General features: G+C 35.3%; 1 protein-coding gene across 2 annotated transcripts in view; it reads left to right on the forward strand.

Annotated features, from left to right (window-relative positions):
- The window catches only part of PRORP (protein only RNase P catalytic subunit), a 131,230-nt gene that overhangs the window by 35,873 nt on the left and 78,697 nt on the right, over nucleotides 1-16,660 (forward strand). For both annotated transcript variants that reach the window (XM_007073735.2, XM_042989561.1), the window contains exon 4: nucleotides 15,028-15,135. In XM_007073735.2, the coding sequence (XP_007073797.1) occupies nucleotides 15,028-15,135 (108 nt within the window). The remainder of the gene's footprint in view (nucleotides 1-15,027; nucleotides 15,136-16,660) is intronic.

The raw sequence follows: 16,660 nt of genomic DNA on the forward strand, positions 1-16,660 counted from the left end.
AGTCAGCACAGAGCCCAATGCAGGGCTTGAACGCACGAACCGCAAGATCATGACCTGAGCCGAAGTCGGACGCTTAACCAACTGAGCCACCTACATGCTCCTACATTTTTCTTAATGAATAAGTTAAGCATTTTTTCATAGGTTTAAAAACCACTTGTATTTCTTTTCTGCAAACTGCTTGCTTCTATCTTGCTAATTTTTGAGTTACTGAGAGTTTTATTGATTTTTAGGAGCTTTTTATCTGAAAAATTATGATTTGAATTTTTTGAGACTTCTTTCTTTCTTTCTTTCTTTCTTTCTTTCTTTCTTTCCTTCCTTCCTTCCTTCCTTCCTTCCTTCCTTCCTTCCTTCCTTCTCTTATGTTGTTTCTTCCCATGCAAAATTTTAAATAGTAAAATTTGTCAAACTTTTCTCTATGGCTTTTGGGCTTTATATTTTTAGAAAGACCTTTTCCATTACAAGATTATTTAAAAATGAACAAAGAAATAAACCAAAAAAAAAAAACCTCCTTTAGTCCCCCACTGCTTTTGTTTTCCCTCACATTTTTGATGCATTTGGAATTTTTTATGGTGTAGATGTAGTATAGTTCCAGCTTGACTTTTTTTGCCCCAGCTAATTGCCTAGTTGTGTCAACACCATTTATATAACAACCTATCTTTTCCTCTAGTAGGTTGGTATCCCACTTTTTTTTTTTTTAATTTTTTTTTTAACGTTTATTTATTTTTGAGACAGGGAGAGACAGCATGAACAGGGGAGGGTCAGAGAGAGAGGGAGACACAGAATCCGAAACAGGCTCCAGGCTCTGAGCTGTCAGCACAGAGCCCGACGCGGGGCTCGAACTCACGGACCGTGAGATCATGACCTGAGCCGAAGTCGGACGCCCAACCGACTGAGCCACCCAGGCGCCCCATCCCACTTTTAACATATATCAAATTCCCATATATATATTTGGGTCTGTGTCTTGGACTTTCTATTCTAATTCATTAATCTGTGTACCTGACCATACTGTTTTGATTATTGTAGTTTTATAATATATCTTAATATAGTAGAATTAATCCTTAGAGTTCTGACCCTTATTTTAATAAACTTTCAAGGGACAAATATTATAGGCTTATGATAAAATGTATTAATAATGTTCCCTTGGACAAAATCGTGTTTTGTATGTATGACAGAGTCTCATTACTTTTAATTTTTTTTTGGCTACAATTCAAGCACAAACTATATTTTATGTAACAACCAATGTTACAAGTGAAAAAAATTTACATACAAAAAATTATGTCCTCTTGGTACATGTGTTGTACTCTAATTGTATACTTCCCCCCCACAAATGCTGGTTGCAACCTATTAAACTAATTTCGTAACCCAGTACTGAGCTGTGACCCACAGTTGAAAAATACCTTATTAGAATTCTATTCAGGTGAAATCCCATTAGTCTATAGTAGTCATTTTTTTTTTTGGAGGGGGGGAGCAGGAGAAGGGGGGATATCTCATCCTGAATAAATAAGGAAGACCACTTCAAAGCAAGTAGAATTTCTCAACAAAAGAACTCAGAAAAGACATTTGCATTTCTCTCCCATTGTTTGCAAGTACTTTATAGGAGAACATAGTAGTCTTGATTGGTGTGCCTTGTATAAGAACTTAGGCCACTTTTGAATGCAAACTGTTGCAGCCAGTCTGGAAAATAGAACTGCCCTACAATCCAGCAATGGCACTGCTGGGTATTTACCCAAAGAATAGAAAAGCACTAACTCAAAGGGATACATGCACCCCTATGTTTATTGCAGCATTATTTACAATAGTCCTGATAGGGTAGTAGCCCAATTGTTGAGGATATGGGGAAAGGGGAACCCTCTCGACCTATTGGTGGGAATGCAAACTGGTGCAGCCAATCTTGGCAAACAGTGTGAAATTTCCTCAGAAAGTTAAAGGTAGAATTACCCTATGACCCAACGACTGCACTGGTAGGTATTTATCCAAAAGATACAAAAATACTGATTTGAGGAGGCACACGCACCCCAATGTTTATAGCAGCACTATTAACAATAGCCAAAATATGGAAAAAGCCCAAATGTCCATTGGCTGATGAGCAAATAAAAAAGATGTGAGATATATATTACTCAGTAATCAGAAAGAATGAAATCTTGCCTTTGCAACAACATGGATAGAACCCAGAGTATATTTTGCTAAGCAAAATAAGATAGTCAGAGAAAGACAAGTACCATATGATTTCACTCATGTGGAATTTAAGAAACAAAACAGATGAACATAAGGGAAGAGAAAGAAAAATAAAATAAGATAAAAACAGAGAGGAAGGCAAACCATAAGAGACTCTTAACTATAGAGAACAAACTGAGGGTTGCTGGAAGGGAGGTTGGGGGGGGATGGGCTAAATGGGTGATGGGCATTAAAGAGACCACTTGTGATGAGCACTGGGTGTTATATGTAAGTGATGAGTCACTACATTCTACTCCTGAAACCAATACTACACTGTATGTTAACTAACTTGAATTTAAACAAAGTATTATAAGAAAATACATTTAAAAAGAAAAATTAAATAAAAAGTAGCCTGATAGATGAGTGGATAAAGTTGTGGGCTGTGTGTGTGTGTGTGTGTGTGTGTGTGATGGAATATTACCCATAAAAAAGAATGAAATCTTGCCATTTGCAACAGCATGGATAGAACTAGAGAGTGTAATACTAAGCAAAATAAGAGAAAGACAAATACCATATGACTTCTCTCATGTGGAATTTAAGAAACAAAACAAATGAGCAAAGGGGGAAAAAAAAGATAGAGAGGTAAACCAAGAAACAAACTCTTAACTGTAGAGAACAAAGTGATGGTTACCAGAGGGGAAGTGAGGGGGTGATGGGTAAAATAGGTGATGGGGATTAAGGAGTACAGTTGTCCTGATGAGCACTGAGTGGTTAAAATAAAAGCTTTTATTTATTTATTTATTTAAAACTAAAAGAACAGCTTTTTTTGTTCTGTTTATTTACTTTTGAGAGAGAGAGAGAGAGAGAGAGTGCCAGTGGAGGAAGGGCAGAGAGAGAGGGACAGAGGATCCTAAGCAGGCTGTGTACTCACAGCAGCAAGCCCGATGTGGGACTTGAACTGAGAACTGTGAGATCATGATCTGAGTGGAAGTCATACACCGAACCATCTGGGCTGCCCAGGCACCCCAAAATAAAAACTTTAAGAAAAAAAAAAAGAAAAGTAGATAGGCCGCTTTTTAAATAGGACTATTTGGGGTTTTTTGCTATTGAGTTTGAGTTCTTTATATATTTTTCATATTCCCTATCATATATATGGGCTGCAAATATTTTTTCAAACTATTGCAGAAGGCTTTTAGCTTGATGTAGTCCTACTTTTTATTTTATTGCTTTGCTTTAGGTATGATTTCCAAAAAATTATTACTAAGACCCATGTGAAGGAGCTTTTTTCCCCCTGTTTTCTTCTAGAAGTTTCATGGTTTCAGGTTTTACATCTAAGTCTTTAATCCAGTTTGAGTTGATTTTTGTTAGTGGTGTAAGATAGGGGTGAAGTTTCGTTGTTTTAAATGAATATCCAGTTTTCTCAGCACCACTTATTGAAGAGACTATCTTTTCTCCATTGAATATTCTTGGCTCCCTTGTTAAATTTTAGTTGACTGTATATGCTTGGATTTATTTCTAGGCTCTCCATTCTGTTTCACGGGTGTATTTGTTCTTAGGCTGATATCATACTGTCTTAATTATTATAGTCTTATAGTGTAGCTTGAAATCAGGAAGTATGATGCCTTGTTCGTTGTTCTTTTTCAGTATTTCTTTGGCTACTTGGGGTCTTCATGTTTCCATATAAATTTTAGGAGTATTTTTTCTATTTCTATTTTAAAAATGCTGTTGGAATCTTGATAGGGATTGCATTGAATCTATAGATGGCTTTTTGATAGTATTGGCATTTTAACAGTATTGATTCTTCCAATTCATCAACATAGGATACTTTTCTATTTATTTGTATCTTCTTAGATTTCTTTCATCATTGTATGAAAAGTGGACAAAGGACCTGAATAGACATTTGTCCAAAGAAGTTATATGAATGGGAGTGCCTGGGTAGCTCAGTCGGTTAAGCATCCGACTTCAGCTCGTGTCATGATCTTACAGTTAGTGAATTCGAGCCTCACATCTGGCTCTGTGCTGACAGCTCAGAGCCTGGAGTCTGATTCTATGTCTCCCTCTCTCTGCCCCTCCCCCACTCGTGCTGTCTGTCTGTCTGTCTCTCTCAAAAATAAATAAACATTAAAAAAAAAGAAGTTATATGAATGGCCAATAGGTACATGAAAAGATTCTCAACATTACTAGTTATTAGGGAAATGCAAATTAAAACCACAATGAGATATCACATTACAACCTGTTAGAATGGTTAAGCAACTGACTCTTGATTTCGGCTCAGGTCATGATCCCAGTGTCTTGGGATCAGGCCCCGGATTGAGGTCTGTGCTCAGTGTGGAGCCTGCTTAAGATTCTGTCTCTCTCCCTCTGCCTACCTTGCACATGTACTCTCTCTCTCTAAAACAAACAAAAAGAATGACCGTGTCCTGAAGACAAGAGATAACAAATACTGGTGTGGATATGGAGAAAAGGAAATCCTTATGTACTGTTGGTGGGATTGTAACTTGGTACAGGCACTATGGGAAACAGTATGAAATATGAAAGTTCTTCAAAAAACTAAAAATTCTAGTTCTGGGAACATATCCAAAGGAAATGAAATACTAACTCAAAAAGATATCTACACTGCCATGTTCTTAGCATTATTTACAATAGCAAAGACAGGGAAATGACCTAACTGTCCATCAATGGATGAATGGATAAAGAAGTTACACACACACACACACACACACACACACACACACACACGACGGGAATATTATTTAGTCATAAAAAAAACAAGGAAATTTTACCATTTATGACAATATGGATGGACCTTGAAGGCATTATGTTAAATGAAATAAGTCAGACAAAGACACTGTTATGATCTCACTTATATGTGGAATCTAATTTAAAAAAAAAAAAAAAAAGCAAAACCCCCACCAAACTCAAACAAAAAGAGATCAGACTTGTTACCAGAGGCAGGAGGTCGCGAGGAGAATTAGGGGAAGATGGTCAAAAGATCCAAACTTCCTGTTATAAGATAAATAAGTACTCGGTATGTAATATACAGCATGGTGACTGTAGCTAACACTGCTGTAGGATATCTAGGAAAGTTGTTTGGAAAGTAGCTCTTTAGAGATCTCATCACAAGGAGAAAATTTTTTTTCCTCTTATTGTACCTATATGAAATGATGTTAATTAAATCTATTGTGACAATCATTTTACAATATATGTACAGCGAATCTTCATACTGTACACCTAAAACTTATACAGTGATGTATGTCATTTATTTCTCAATAAAATGGAAAAAAAGAGCATAGGCCACAATTTATTAGTATGTACTGTCCAGGAAGAAGGAAAAATTATTCCGAAGCAGGTGCTGTGGGGTTCAGGCCCTTCTGAGGACTACTCCACCATCTTCAAACATAGTCATTTGGTTGTCTTCTGGCTTTTGTGGTTGCCAGCTTGATTTTGGTTTCTCTGAGCTGTTGTAGAACATATGGCAGCATGGACTTCTAGGTTTTAAATCCCAAGTCCACCACTTACTAGTTATGTGACTGGCTTAACTTCTCTGTGCTTTCATTTTCCTAATCTGTTAAGTTCCTAACCACTTTTTAGGAAGGAGAAAGTTAATATATGAAAAGCGCTTAGAATTCTTGTTTTTCTCTATTTTGTGATCTGCTTGTCACATAGAAAACCCTATAAAAGTCTTTCTGTAACTCTTATTTGACTTGGATATATATAGGATTTCTTTCTTCAACCTCAAAATTAAAAATTTTGTGAGAAGAGGACTAGGTGAATTTTTTCATTAAGTTTCCCTGAATTTCATGAATCCTTAAAGACTTAGATTTTTTGTTTAATATTAGGAAAGATTTTTTTTAATGATTAGTTCTCATCTTTTTGTTCTTTTTAAAAAAGTTTTTTAACATTTATTTATTTTTGAGAGACAGAGAGAGGCAGAGCATGAGCAGGGAGAGAGAGGGAGACACAGAATCTGAAGCAGGCTCCAGGTTCTGAGCTGTTAACACAGAGCCCAACATGGGGCTCGAACCCATGAACTGTGAGATCATGACCTAAGCCGAAGTTGGACACTTAACGGACTGAGCCACCCAGGCACCCCAGTTCTCATCTTTTTGTCTGACTTATTCCTCATTGTTGTGAGGCTTAAGTTGTCTCTGTTCTCTGTCCTTTGTATCTATAATGTTTTTTTCTCTTAACATTTGCTTTTAGTTCTTTTCCTCTGCATTCTTGTAGAATTTCTCAAAGTTGGTTCACCAAATCCATGTTCTGGTAAATTACTAATCTAATCTTTATGGCTTTTCATGGAGATTTAAATTCTGCAGTTGCAATTCTTTTTTTCTTACATTTCTTTTATTTTTGCCAGGTCTCTTTCTTCATAAATGCAACTGAATTTGTCCTCAATAATAAATAAACAATAATAAAATATGTCCTGTATCCCCTGAGTTTTTGTTGTTTCTGAACTTCTGCTTCTGCATTTGCTACACTACCCATTCTTTCTGGCCATTTTACCCACTCTGGTTTTCTCTAGCACCTGTGTGCCAATGACTCAAAGATATATATAGCTCTAGCCCTCACATTCTCACCGAACCCCAAACTTCCTGTTGGCCATCTTCCTGAATACCATCCTTTCAGTGACAGGATGAGAGTGGTAAACTATTTTATTCTTTGTCTGTAAATGTCTATTTGAATGATAGTTTAATTACATGGAATTTAATGTCTTTCCTCAACACTTTGATGATAGTATTGCAATATCTTCTGGTCTCTATTTTAGTTACTATTGAGAAGATTGCTTTTGGTCCAATTTTTTTTTTAAGTTTTTTATTTAAGTAATCCCTACACTTAATATAGGGCTCAAATTCACGACCCCAAGATGAAGAGTCGCACACTCCTCCAACTAGCCAGCCAGGTGCCCTATCAGTCCAATTTTTGTTCTGTATATCATCTCCATCCTCCTTGTTGCTCTTTAAAATTGTTTTCACTTCTGCTGTTTCACTATGATATGTATTATGAATGTATTTCTTTTTCCTGCTTGGGATTCACTGAGCTTCCTGAATCTGATGTTTCATATCTTGAATCACTTCTGAATAATTCTCAGCCCTTATATCTTCAAATATTGCCTCTCCTGAAATTCCCATTAGACATTTGTGAGACCCTTTCACTCTCCTCTATGTCTCTTACTCTTTCTTTCTTTCTTTCTTTCTTTTTTTTTTTTTTAATATTTATTTTGGGCAGAGCACAAGTCAGGGAGGGGCAGAGAGAGGGTAACAGGGGATCCAAAGCAGGCTCTGAGCTGACAGGCTTACAGCAGTGAGCCCGATGTGGGAGCTCGAACTCACGAACCTCAAGATCATGACCTGAGCTGAAGTCATACACTGAACTGACTGAGACACTGAGGTGCTCCTACTCTTTCTTTCCTATTATTTCATCTTGTTATATTTTTGAATTGCATTCTGGGTAACATTTTTAGATCTATCTTCTAATTCACTACTTCTTACCTCATATGTGTCTGTTCTTCTCTCTACCCATTCATTTCTGGGCTTTTCCCCTACTGTTTCAATAATTTACAGACCACAGAATTCATCATTTTAAGTGAACAGTTCACTGATTTTGAGTAAATTTATATACTTGTGTGGCTACCACCATGATTCAGCTTTAGAATACTTCTTTCACCAAAAACTTTCATCATGCCCTTTGGAGGTCAGTCCCTGCTCCTACTCCTATAACCCCAGCAACCACTGAGCTGCTGTCTGTCTCTGTAGTTTTGTCTTTACTAATAGTTGCGTATACATAGAATCATATAATCTGTAATGTTTTTGTTTGTCTTTCACTTAAAATAATGCTGTGTATTTGTTTTTACAATATATTAGATTTAGTTTGAAATATAGTGTTTTTGAGTTTTTGTTACATGTATCAGTTATTTTTCATTGCTGAGTGTATTTAAGTGTGTTAATACATCAGAGTTTGTTCATTCACCAACTGATGGACATTTGGATTTTCTCCCATCCGTTTAGTTTCAGTTAGTTATTTTAGGATGTTAATTTTAGAACTTCTCTTTCAAATTGTTTTCTTCATTTTTTTCATGGTCTCTTTCTTTTCTTACAGTTTTGATTCTTTTTGTACATTTTAATTATTTTTACATATTTTATATTGTCTCTTAGGTTTCAAACATTTTTCCTTTTTCCTGAACTCTTTGGGCATTAATCCTTCAGTGTGTCAGAAGACTCCCACATGGTAGATTGTTTACTCTCGTGTTTTTTGATTTTAAATTGGTGAGTTCGGTTTTAGAAGGACTTGCTCTTTCTATGAATGTCCCTTTGTTGCCTAGATTATTGGTATTATCTCTCTGGAGAGGTTTGGTATTTGCTTCTGCCAAACAAGAGATGTTACTGGATCAGAACCAGGTGTGTGTGTGTGTGTGTGTGTGTGTGTGTGTGTGTGTGTGTGTGTGTGTTTTAAAGTAAGCTCTGCTCCCAACATAGGGCTTGAACTCATGCCCCTGAGATCAAGAGTTACATGCTCTACTGACAAAGCCTGCCAGGCGCCACTGGATCAGAACTAGTTTTTATGTAATTTCTCAGTGGAACATATTAAAACACATTTAAAACGCAAACCTGGAGTTTCTTTTTGTTCAGGGATTTTTTTCCCCCCTACTTAGATCCCTGGTAGAGATAGAAAGGGTGGTGTATTGTGTTTTGACATCAGTGTTCCTATCTGTAAAGGTTCCTCTTTTATTCGGGAATTCACTTCCAATTTGTCCCTTCATTTGGAAGGTTTGATATATCTCCAGGTTCCATGGTGGTATCAGAAACCAGGCTCCTGTTTGCTAATACCCATTCCATTTCTTTTCTTGTCTCCTAGACAACATTAGCATCAATTTTTATCCTTACCATTCTGATTTTCAGATTTGGCTTCATCTCTGGCACTGGGAGACTTTTTCTTTTTCTCTTTCTTTCTTTCTTTCTTTCTCTCTTTCAAGTTCAACCATGCATAGGTATTTTTGTTGTATTTTACACAGCCTTTTAGAAACTTCTGGCAGAAAGGGTTTGTTGGGTTTTTTTTTCATCTTTCTGGAATCAGAAAACTCAGATAAGATTGTAAGTATTTAAAAACAGAGTAGCATAGTATAGTAGTTTTAGCTATAATTACTAAATGAAAAACATCTCCTAAAATATAACTTGTTATTAAGGGAGTGTAAGCTTTCTAAGACTATTAGTTGTTAGATTGCAGTGACATTTTCTAGACATACAATTTCATTTTTCTTTGGCTACAGTAAGGCAATCATTTTGGTGTTCTTTTTATTTCACACTTACTTGTATCTCATGGGGTAAAGAAGGTATGCAAAGAAATTTGTCCGTTAGATGCAGAGATGGATTTTTTTATTGTGGTTCCATGTTAAGAACAGTGCTTCCCACCAAAATAGCTGGTATTCCCCTGTTTTTCCATATCTGCTATGACTAAAGCCAGTTGTTTTAATACTCCCTTTCTTCTAATCTTTGGAAAATATAATGATTGTTGTAGTACATTGGATATAATTAACATGTTGAGTTCATTGTTTCTTTTATGATGTAAAGTTTTGAGTATACATTGTTGTAGTCCTGTTTCCCCTGAGTTGCCATTGTAGAGGAGGATGTTAACTCAATACAATAAATGAGAGAGATCTGTTTTGAATTTCCTGGTGAGGTTTATATCAAAGTCTCCTAAGTAAACTGCTATAAACATATGGACCATCATTTCAAAATATTGAAGAGTTTTAACCTCTTCTAGGTAGAAAGGTAAAAGAGAAGTGTTAGCATCTATTGGAATATCATTTGTTGAGAAAAATCAGTTGCTTAACCTCTTTGCCTTCTCATCCATGATGTAGGAGGAGTAATAAATAGAAGAGTCAATTTCTATTGCCATGTATATTGTGAGAGTCATTTATAATTAGGAAGTCAGATCTTTGATGGCAGGTGCTGGAATCATCTGTGTAATGTATATGCTGTCCCATTCTTTTATTTCTTTTTTTGATGCACATATTTGGATCATTTTGCTACTCATTTGTGATTAGGTAACAACTACAAAACAATAAATATCAATTCTGCTTCTTTGTTTCAAATAAAAAATTGGATATGATACAGAATTTAAAACTTTTGATTAGCTGTTTTAGAATTGTTTTACATTTATTTCCTCTTTCCCATATTGTAGTAATAAACAAGAATTGAATTTTTAAAACTTAAACTCAAAACATAATACATAAAAACTTTATAGTTATTTGAACTTTCAAATTGCCTAATCATTAATCATCAAATGTTCAAAGCTTTTGGTGTTTAGTTAAGGGCCTTGGTTGTTCTTTCCTCTGCCTAAAAGGCTCTTCCCTCAGAGGAAGCATGGTTGTTGACCCCTTCACTTCATTCAAGTCTTTGTTTAAATGTTACCTGATTAGAAAGACCTTTTCCTTTCACCATATCTAAAGTAGAGAGGGGCTTGGAAGAGTTGGGCTAACACCCTGCCCTGATTAAATTTTCTTCAAGGCACTTTTCTCTACCTAAAATTAAATATCTATTTGTTAACTTGGTATTGCTTGTTTCCTCTACTAATAAATAAATTTCTTTAGCTCAGTGAATTTGTTCACTATTCTGTTCTGTTCCTAGGAAGAAGAATATTATTTGGCACATAACACATGCTCAATGAAAATCTATTGACTGACCAAGTGAATGTATTATAAACTTGTGGTCTGCAGGTGGAATCTAGCCCAAAAATGTTTTTTGTTTGAGCTTCTTTGTATTTTATTCTTTTTAATAGTTATTTAACAGTGTTTCAAAATGCCAGATTTTTTATTTTCCTTGAAAAATTAAATCTCCTAGCCCTGAGTATTTATTTCATGTGGCAGCAATTAGCTGGACTGAGCACTGGGCTACTCCTTTGTAAGGGGCCTACATTCTCCAGTTTGTCAGCCTTTACTTCTTTCTGTAGAATCTTGGACCATGAGACTTACACTATTTGCTATTTATCATTTTGCCTGCTCTTTTGTGTTTTCATAGACTTGGCCCATTTTACTTATTTAGGTCACCTGCCTGGTCCTTGTAGACATTTGAGCTAACAATCTCTATTGCAAGTTATGGTGTTTGTAATTCCTATGCAGTAACACTTCTTAGATTTAAGCCTAGAAGTGTAAAATGAGTAAAGATGATAGAAGTTGTGACTTTTTATTGAAGGAAATATATGTTGAATTTGTAAAGCCTATATGTTACACAAATGAATTCCTTTTAGGCCAATGAGCACACAATAAGATGCTCAACATCATTAGTCATTTGGGAAATGTACATCAAAACCGCACTGAGGTACCATTTCACATCTGAAAGTATGAGTATAATAAAAAACACATAAAATAACAAGTATCGGTGAGGCTGTTGAGAAATTGGAAGCCTTGTACATTGTAGTTGGGAATGTAAAATGGTATAGCTACTTGGAAGACAGTCTAGCAGTTCCTCAAAAAGTTAAACAGAGAGTTACTATTATTACATATGGTAGCTCATGACAGTTTCCCTCCTAGATGTATACCCAAGAGTAATGAAACATACATCCATCTAAAATTTTTGTACACAGATGTTCATTGCGGCATTGTGTGTAATATCCAAGAAGTGGAAATAATCCAAATGTCCATCAACTAATGAATGGATAAATAAAATGTGGTATAATCCATACAATGGAATATTATTTGGCAATAGAAAGGAATGAAGTACTCATTTATGTTATAATACTAATGAACCTTGAAAACATTATATTGAGTGAAAGAAGTCAGTCACAAAAGACTATATATTTGTATAATTCAGTTTGCCACGTGGTAAGGTAGTGGAATGGGGATTGACTGCTGAGCATGGAGTTTCTAGTAGGAAAGACAGAACTAAAATTGGATTGTAGTAATGTTGCACAACCTGTGAATTGTATACGAGTGAAACCTTGAATTGCAACTGACTTGTTCTGCAAGTGTTCTGCAAGACAAGAAAATATTTCTAATAAATTTTAATTTGATAAACGAACGATGTTTTGCAACATGAATAATAAGTGATGCCGAATGGCGTGATCACATGATTAAAACTGAGATGGCATGATCACAACTGAGCCAATGGTTCTGGAAATTTGATTTGGTATACAAGTGCTTTGGATTACAAGCGTGTTTCTGGAAGGAATTATGCTCACAAACCAAGGTTTTACTATACTTCAAATGAGTGGATTATATGGTATATGAATTATGTATCAATAAATTTTTTTCAAAAGAACTTCTTTTGTTAGTCAAGAAACAAATGATCAAAAGATTGGTGGATTTTCATACTTTAAATCATTAGCCAATCTAATCAAGTACAATCCCTGCAGCAGCACTAGAAAGAAATAATTTAAATTTACCCTCCATTAAAACACTTAAGCTTGCAGATTTGTATAGGCCTATGCCATAGTTAATATGCTGTCTCAGTAGGTCACCTCTTTCTTTGTCATGCCTTATCAGCATGATCTACTCAGTGGCTTTTGAGTGCAACGACATATAAACTTGTTTAGTTTGAAAAGTGAGCATCTTGGATACACACAGCAAGTATTACAAAGTAATAAAGTGTTACTCCTCGACTGGTAATATTTAGTAAATGGAGATTTCGTAATGGGGGAAAAGCCCAATCTGACATTTAAAATTTTTCTGTGTATTAGATACGGATCAGGAGGCTAAATCTCCAGATGGAATTTTACTACACATTCTATGATTGCACAGAGGTTCCTGAGACTCACCTTTCAAACAAACCATCACAAGTATAACCTTTTCCATTCTGTGATTTTAAGGGATTTCCAAGTCTTGTTAACATAGAATATCGGAACTGGAAGGGGACTTTGTAAGTTATCTAGTTTGACTCTTGATTTTCCAAATGTCCATTTTGCCAGTCATGGTGAACTGCCTTGCTTTGTCATTACTCCTGAGGTGAATACAACATAGTACTAAGAGCAGCACCACAATGATATATTGGAAGTATAATGGGAAATCTTTTCCATGTTAATTAGTGAAACCTGAATTTTAGAATTTAATGCACTTGTTTTGTTTACCTTGGTTCATTCAGACCAAAACAAGAAATGGTCATATTGTTTGCAGACTGTTTTCATTCTCCTTGATAGTTTTATTTCCATTTATTCCATTTATAAAAAACAGTATTTATAAAAAACAGTATTCCTATTGCAACTTTATTTAGTTAGTTTTGATATTAGTTGGAACTTTCTAAACATTTTTCAGGAAATATATTTGAGCAAAGAAATTTTTAAAAAGTGTTATGCTGAGTAGAAAGGAAAGAGGTTGGTCCCATACAACTGGAGTTGGCAAGGATAGAAAAGCTAAAGAAGTCAAGTGAGAAATGAAAGCATGCATATGGATTAGTGGTTGTTTTATTTTATTTTTAATTAATTTAGTTTTAAATGAAGTCTGGTTGACATACAACATTATAGTAGTTTCAGGTGTACAACATAGTGATTCAACATTTATATACATTATGAAATGCTCACTGAGGTAAGTATAGTTATCATCTGTCACCATACAAAGTTACTACAGTATTATTGATTATATTTCCTATGCTGTACTTTACATCCTTATGACTTATTTTAAAACTGTAAGTTTGGGTGGCTCAGTCAGTTAAGTGTCTGACTCTTGATTTTGGCTCAGATCATGATCTCAAGGTCATGAGAACTAGCCCTGCATCGAGATCCATGCTCAGCATGGAACCTGCTTGGGATTCTCTCCCTCCCTCTCCCTCTGCCTCTCCCTCACTTGTGCATGCTCTCTCTCCCTCTCTCTCAAAAAAACATTTAAAAGAAGAAGAATAATAAAACACCACACTGTCGTTCACATTTTGCGTTTCCTCTAATTTCTGCCTGCTTTCAGTCATTGTCTAGTATCTTCAAATAGTTGGTTTTTATGTAAAATTTATATTATTATATTTTATATAAAATTTATATTATATATAGTCCAGGACAGACTATTCCATCATTACCAGAAATGGAGCTCCTTCTCCTCCTTTTTTTCCTTCCATAGCACTCATCACATTTGACATTTAATATAATTTATTAACTTATGTGTTTATTTTATGTCTCCTTCCACTAAAATGCAGGTTCCACTAAGTTAGAGTTTTATCTGTCTGGTAACTGCTGGGCACACAGTAGATGCCCCACAAATATTTGTAGAATAACCCAACTCTTCAAAATAGCCAGAAGTAAATAAAAACCTCTTGATGACCAAAGAGCTATTGTAGAGCCTTGTTCTTTCAACACAGTTGCACTAGTAGACTGACATATCTGAGGTTTACTTCTCCTTGGCATACAGAACAAGATATAGAGATTTTGACATTTCATTCTCATCATGACTACCATGTAAGTCAGTTTAGTAGGCAATAGCTAGGTGCAGATCGAATGAAATAGCATGTGAAAGTACTCTAGGAAGTGTACAGTGCTATGAGATTATAAGGTATATCAGTTAATTACATGTGGTTGCATTTATTAGTCTGGTCTTTTTGGATTTCATTTTGAAAGTATCTTTGTGTGCATTTGAAAAAAATTTTTTAATGTTTATTTTTTTATTTTTGAGAGAGAGAGAGAGCAGGGGAGCGGTCAGAGAGAGAGACAGAATCTGAACCAGCCTCCAGGCTCTGAGCTGTCAGCACAGAGGCCGATGCGGGGCTTGAACCCATAAACTGTGAGATCATGACCAGACCCTGAAGTCGGGTGATTAACTGAGCTACCCAGGTGCCCCTTTTTGTGTGTATTTTTAAGGGATGAATATATTTACTTACCAGAACAATAATAAAAGTCATAACAGTGTGTTTATGATAAAGCCCTTGCTAAGTTTTATTGTTTTATCTGGCTTTTCTTTTTTAGGAACTTGAGAGATTTCAGAACTTTGTAAAATGCTGTCCTCCTTTTGATATCGTCATTGATGGGCTCAATGTTGCCAAAACATTTCCTAAAGCCCGTGAATCTCAAGTTGTAAGTATAAGTTTTATTTTGTTATTCCAAATCTCTAGAAATATTTACTGTACTTATTTGTGATCTTCCTTGGATGTGTTAACTCCCCATTTTTCCTTCCTCTAAAAATAAGCTCCTAAAGGTGTCACAGTAACCAACCACTTATCTAAGATTCACTGTTTTCATCTCTGGCAAGAAAGTGACTCTTATAGGCTGGCCAAGAGTCATTAAAAAGCCATGTAGTAGAGGGCCATTTCAGCCCTTTTTCTTTCTTTCTTTCTTTTTTTTTTTTTAATTTTTTAAATGTTTATTTTTGAGAGAGAGAGAGAAAGGGAGAGAGCACAAGTGGGGGAGGGGCAGAGAGAGAGGAAGACACAGCAGGCTCTAGGCTCCCAAGTTGCCAGCACAGAGTCCAAGGTGGGACTCGAACTCATGAACTGCAAGATCATGACCTGAGCCGAAGTCAGACACTTAACCAACTGCGCCACCCAGGTGCCCTCAGCCTTTTTACTTATATAACCTTTAACCTTCTTCTACATCTCTACTCTTTCTTTGGGGTTACGCTGTCATTTCGCTGTGAGTCACATTCCTCTATTTGAAATTTTTCAACATAAACTAAGAGATGTTAATATACCCATAGTTGTTTTTTCCAAACATAGTATGTTCATAAATGAATCTAACCCCGCTCTTTTTTTTGTAAGGTAATCATTTGTTCTATAAGTTTATAAATGTCCTGTAGTTTCTAATAGGAATATCATGATTTTTAATAGCAGTTATATAAAATTTTACATATAATTTATAGCAATTTTTATACTCTATAGCAATTATTTTAATCCTCATTTTTATAGATTAGAATACTAGAAAAGTGAAGCCAATTTTGTATAGTAAATCTGTAGAAAGCAGTCATAACATCAGAATTAAATTGTAGACAGCTCCTGGATTTCAAGCTTGTGGTTCTTACTGCTGGCAATCTATGGCCATTCATCTGTAGTTAATCTGTGTTATTTCTTAAAAATTACTGCCAATTTAAAAGCTTTTTCTCAGAGATGCAACTAGTCCCGTTTGGCCATTGATACTCAGAAAAGCTTACAAGTACCAAGGACGAGGTTGATTGACAGAAATTTCTTTATATGTCTATCCTTTATGCCTACATTTTTATGGTCACGTATGTACTTTTCAATCCTTTATTTTTAAAAAACACAAAAGCAAGTTGAAAATATTTTTGTCCTTTAGGTACTTGAAGGGTTATTTGAGGCAGCAATATTGAAAAGGGCAAAGCCAGAAAATGAAGCATAAAATTACTATCACTAGTACATGGTGGAGCTCAAAATCAGAAGTTCTCAGCTAATCTGTGTAAAGTTTTGTATTTGTTTACCTTTTATTTGACATTCAGCTTCACACAAAGCAGTAAAAATTGGCTTGCCAGAAATATATAGCCCAAATTGGGTGAACATTTTTGGGAAAAGTAACACGTTGAAAATGCTGTAGTGGATATATCCCCTAGTATTATAGGAGATTTTTTTTTAATTTTTATTTTTTTTTTAAC

Source organism: Panthera tigris, chromosome B3, assembly GCF_018350195.1.
Source record: "Panthera tigris isolate Pti1 chromosome B3, P.tigris_Pti1_mat1.1, whole genome shotgun sequence".
NCBI classification, from domain to species: Eukaryota; Metazoa; Chordata; class Mammalia; order Carnivora; family Felidae; genus Panthera; species Panthera tigris.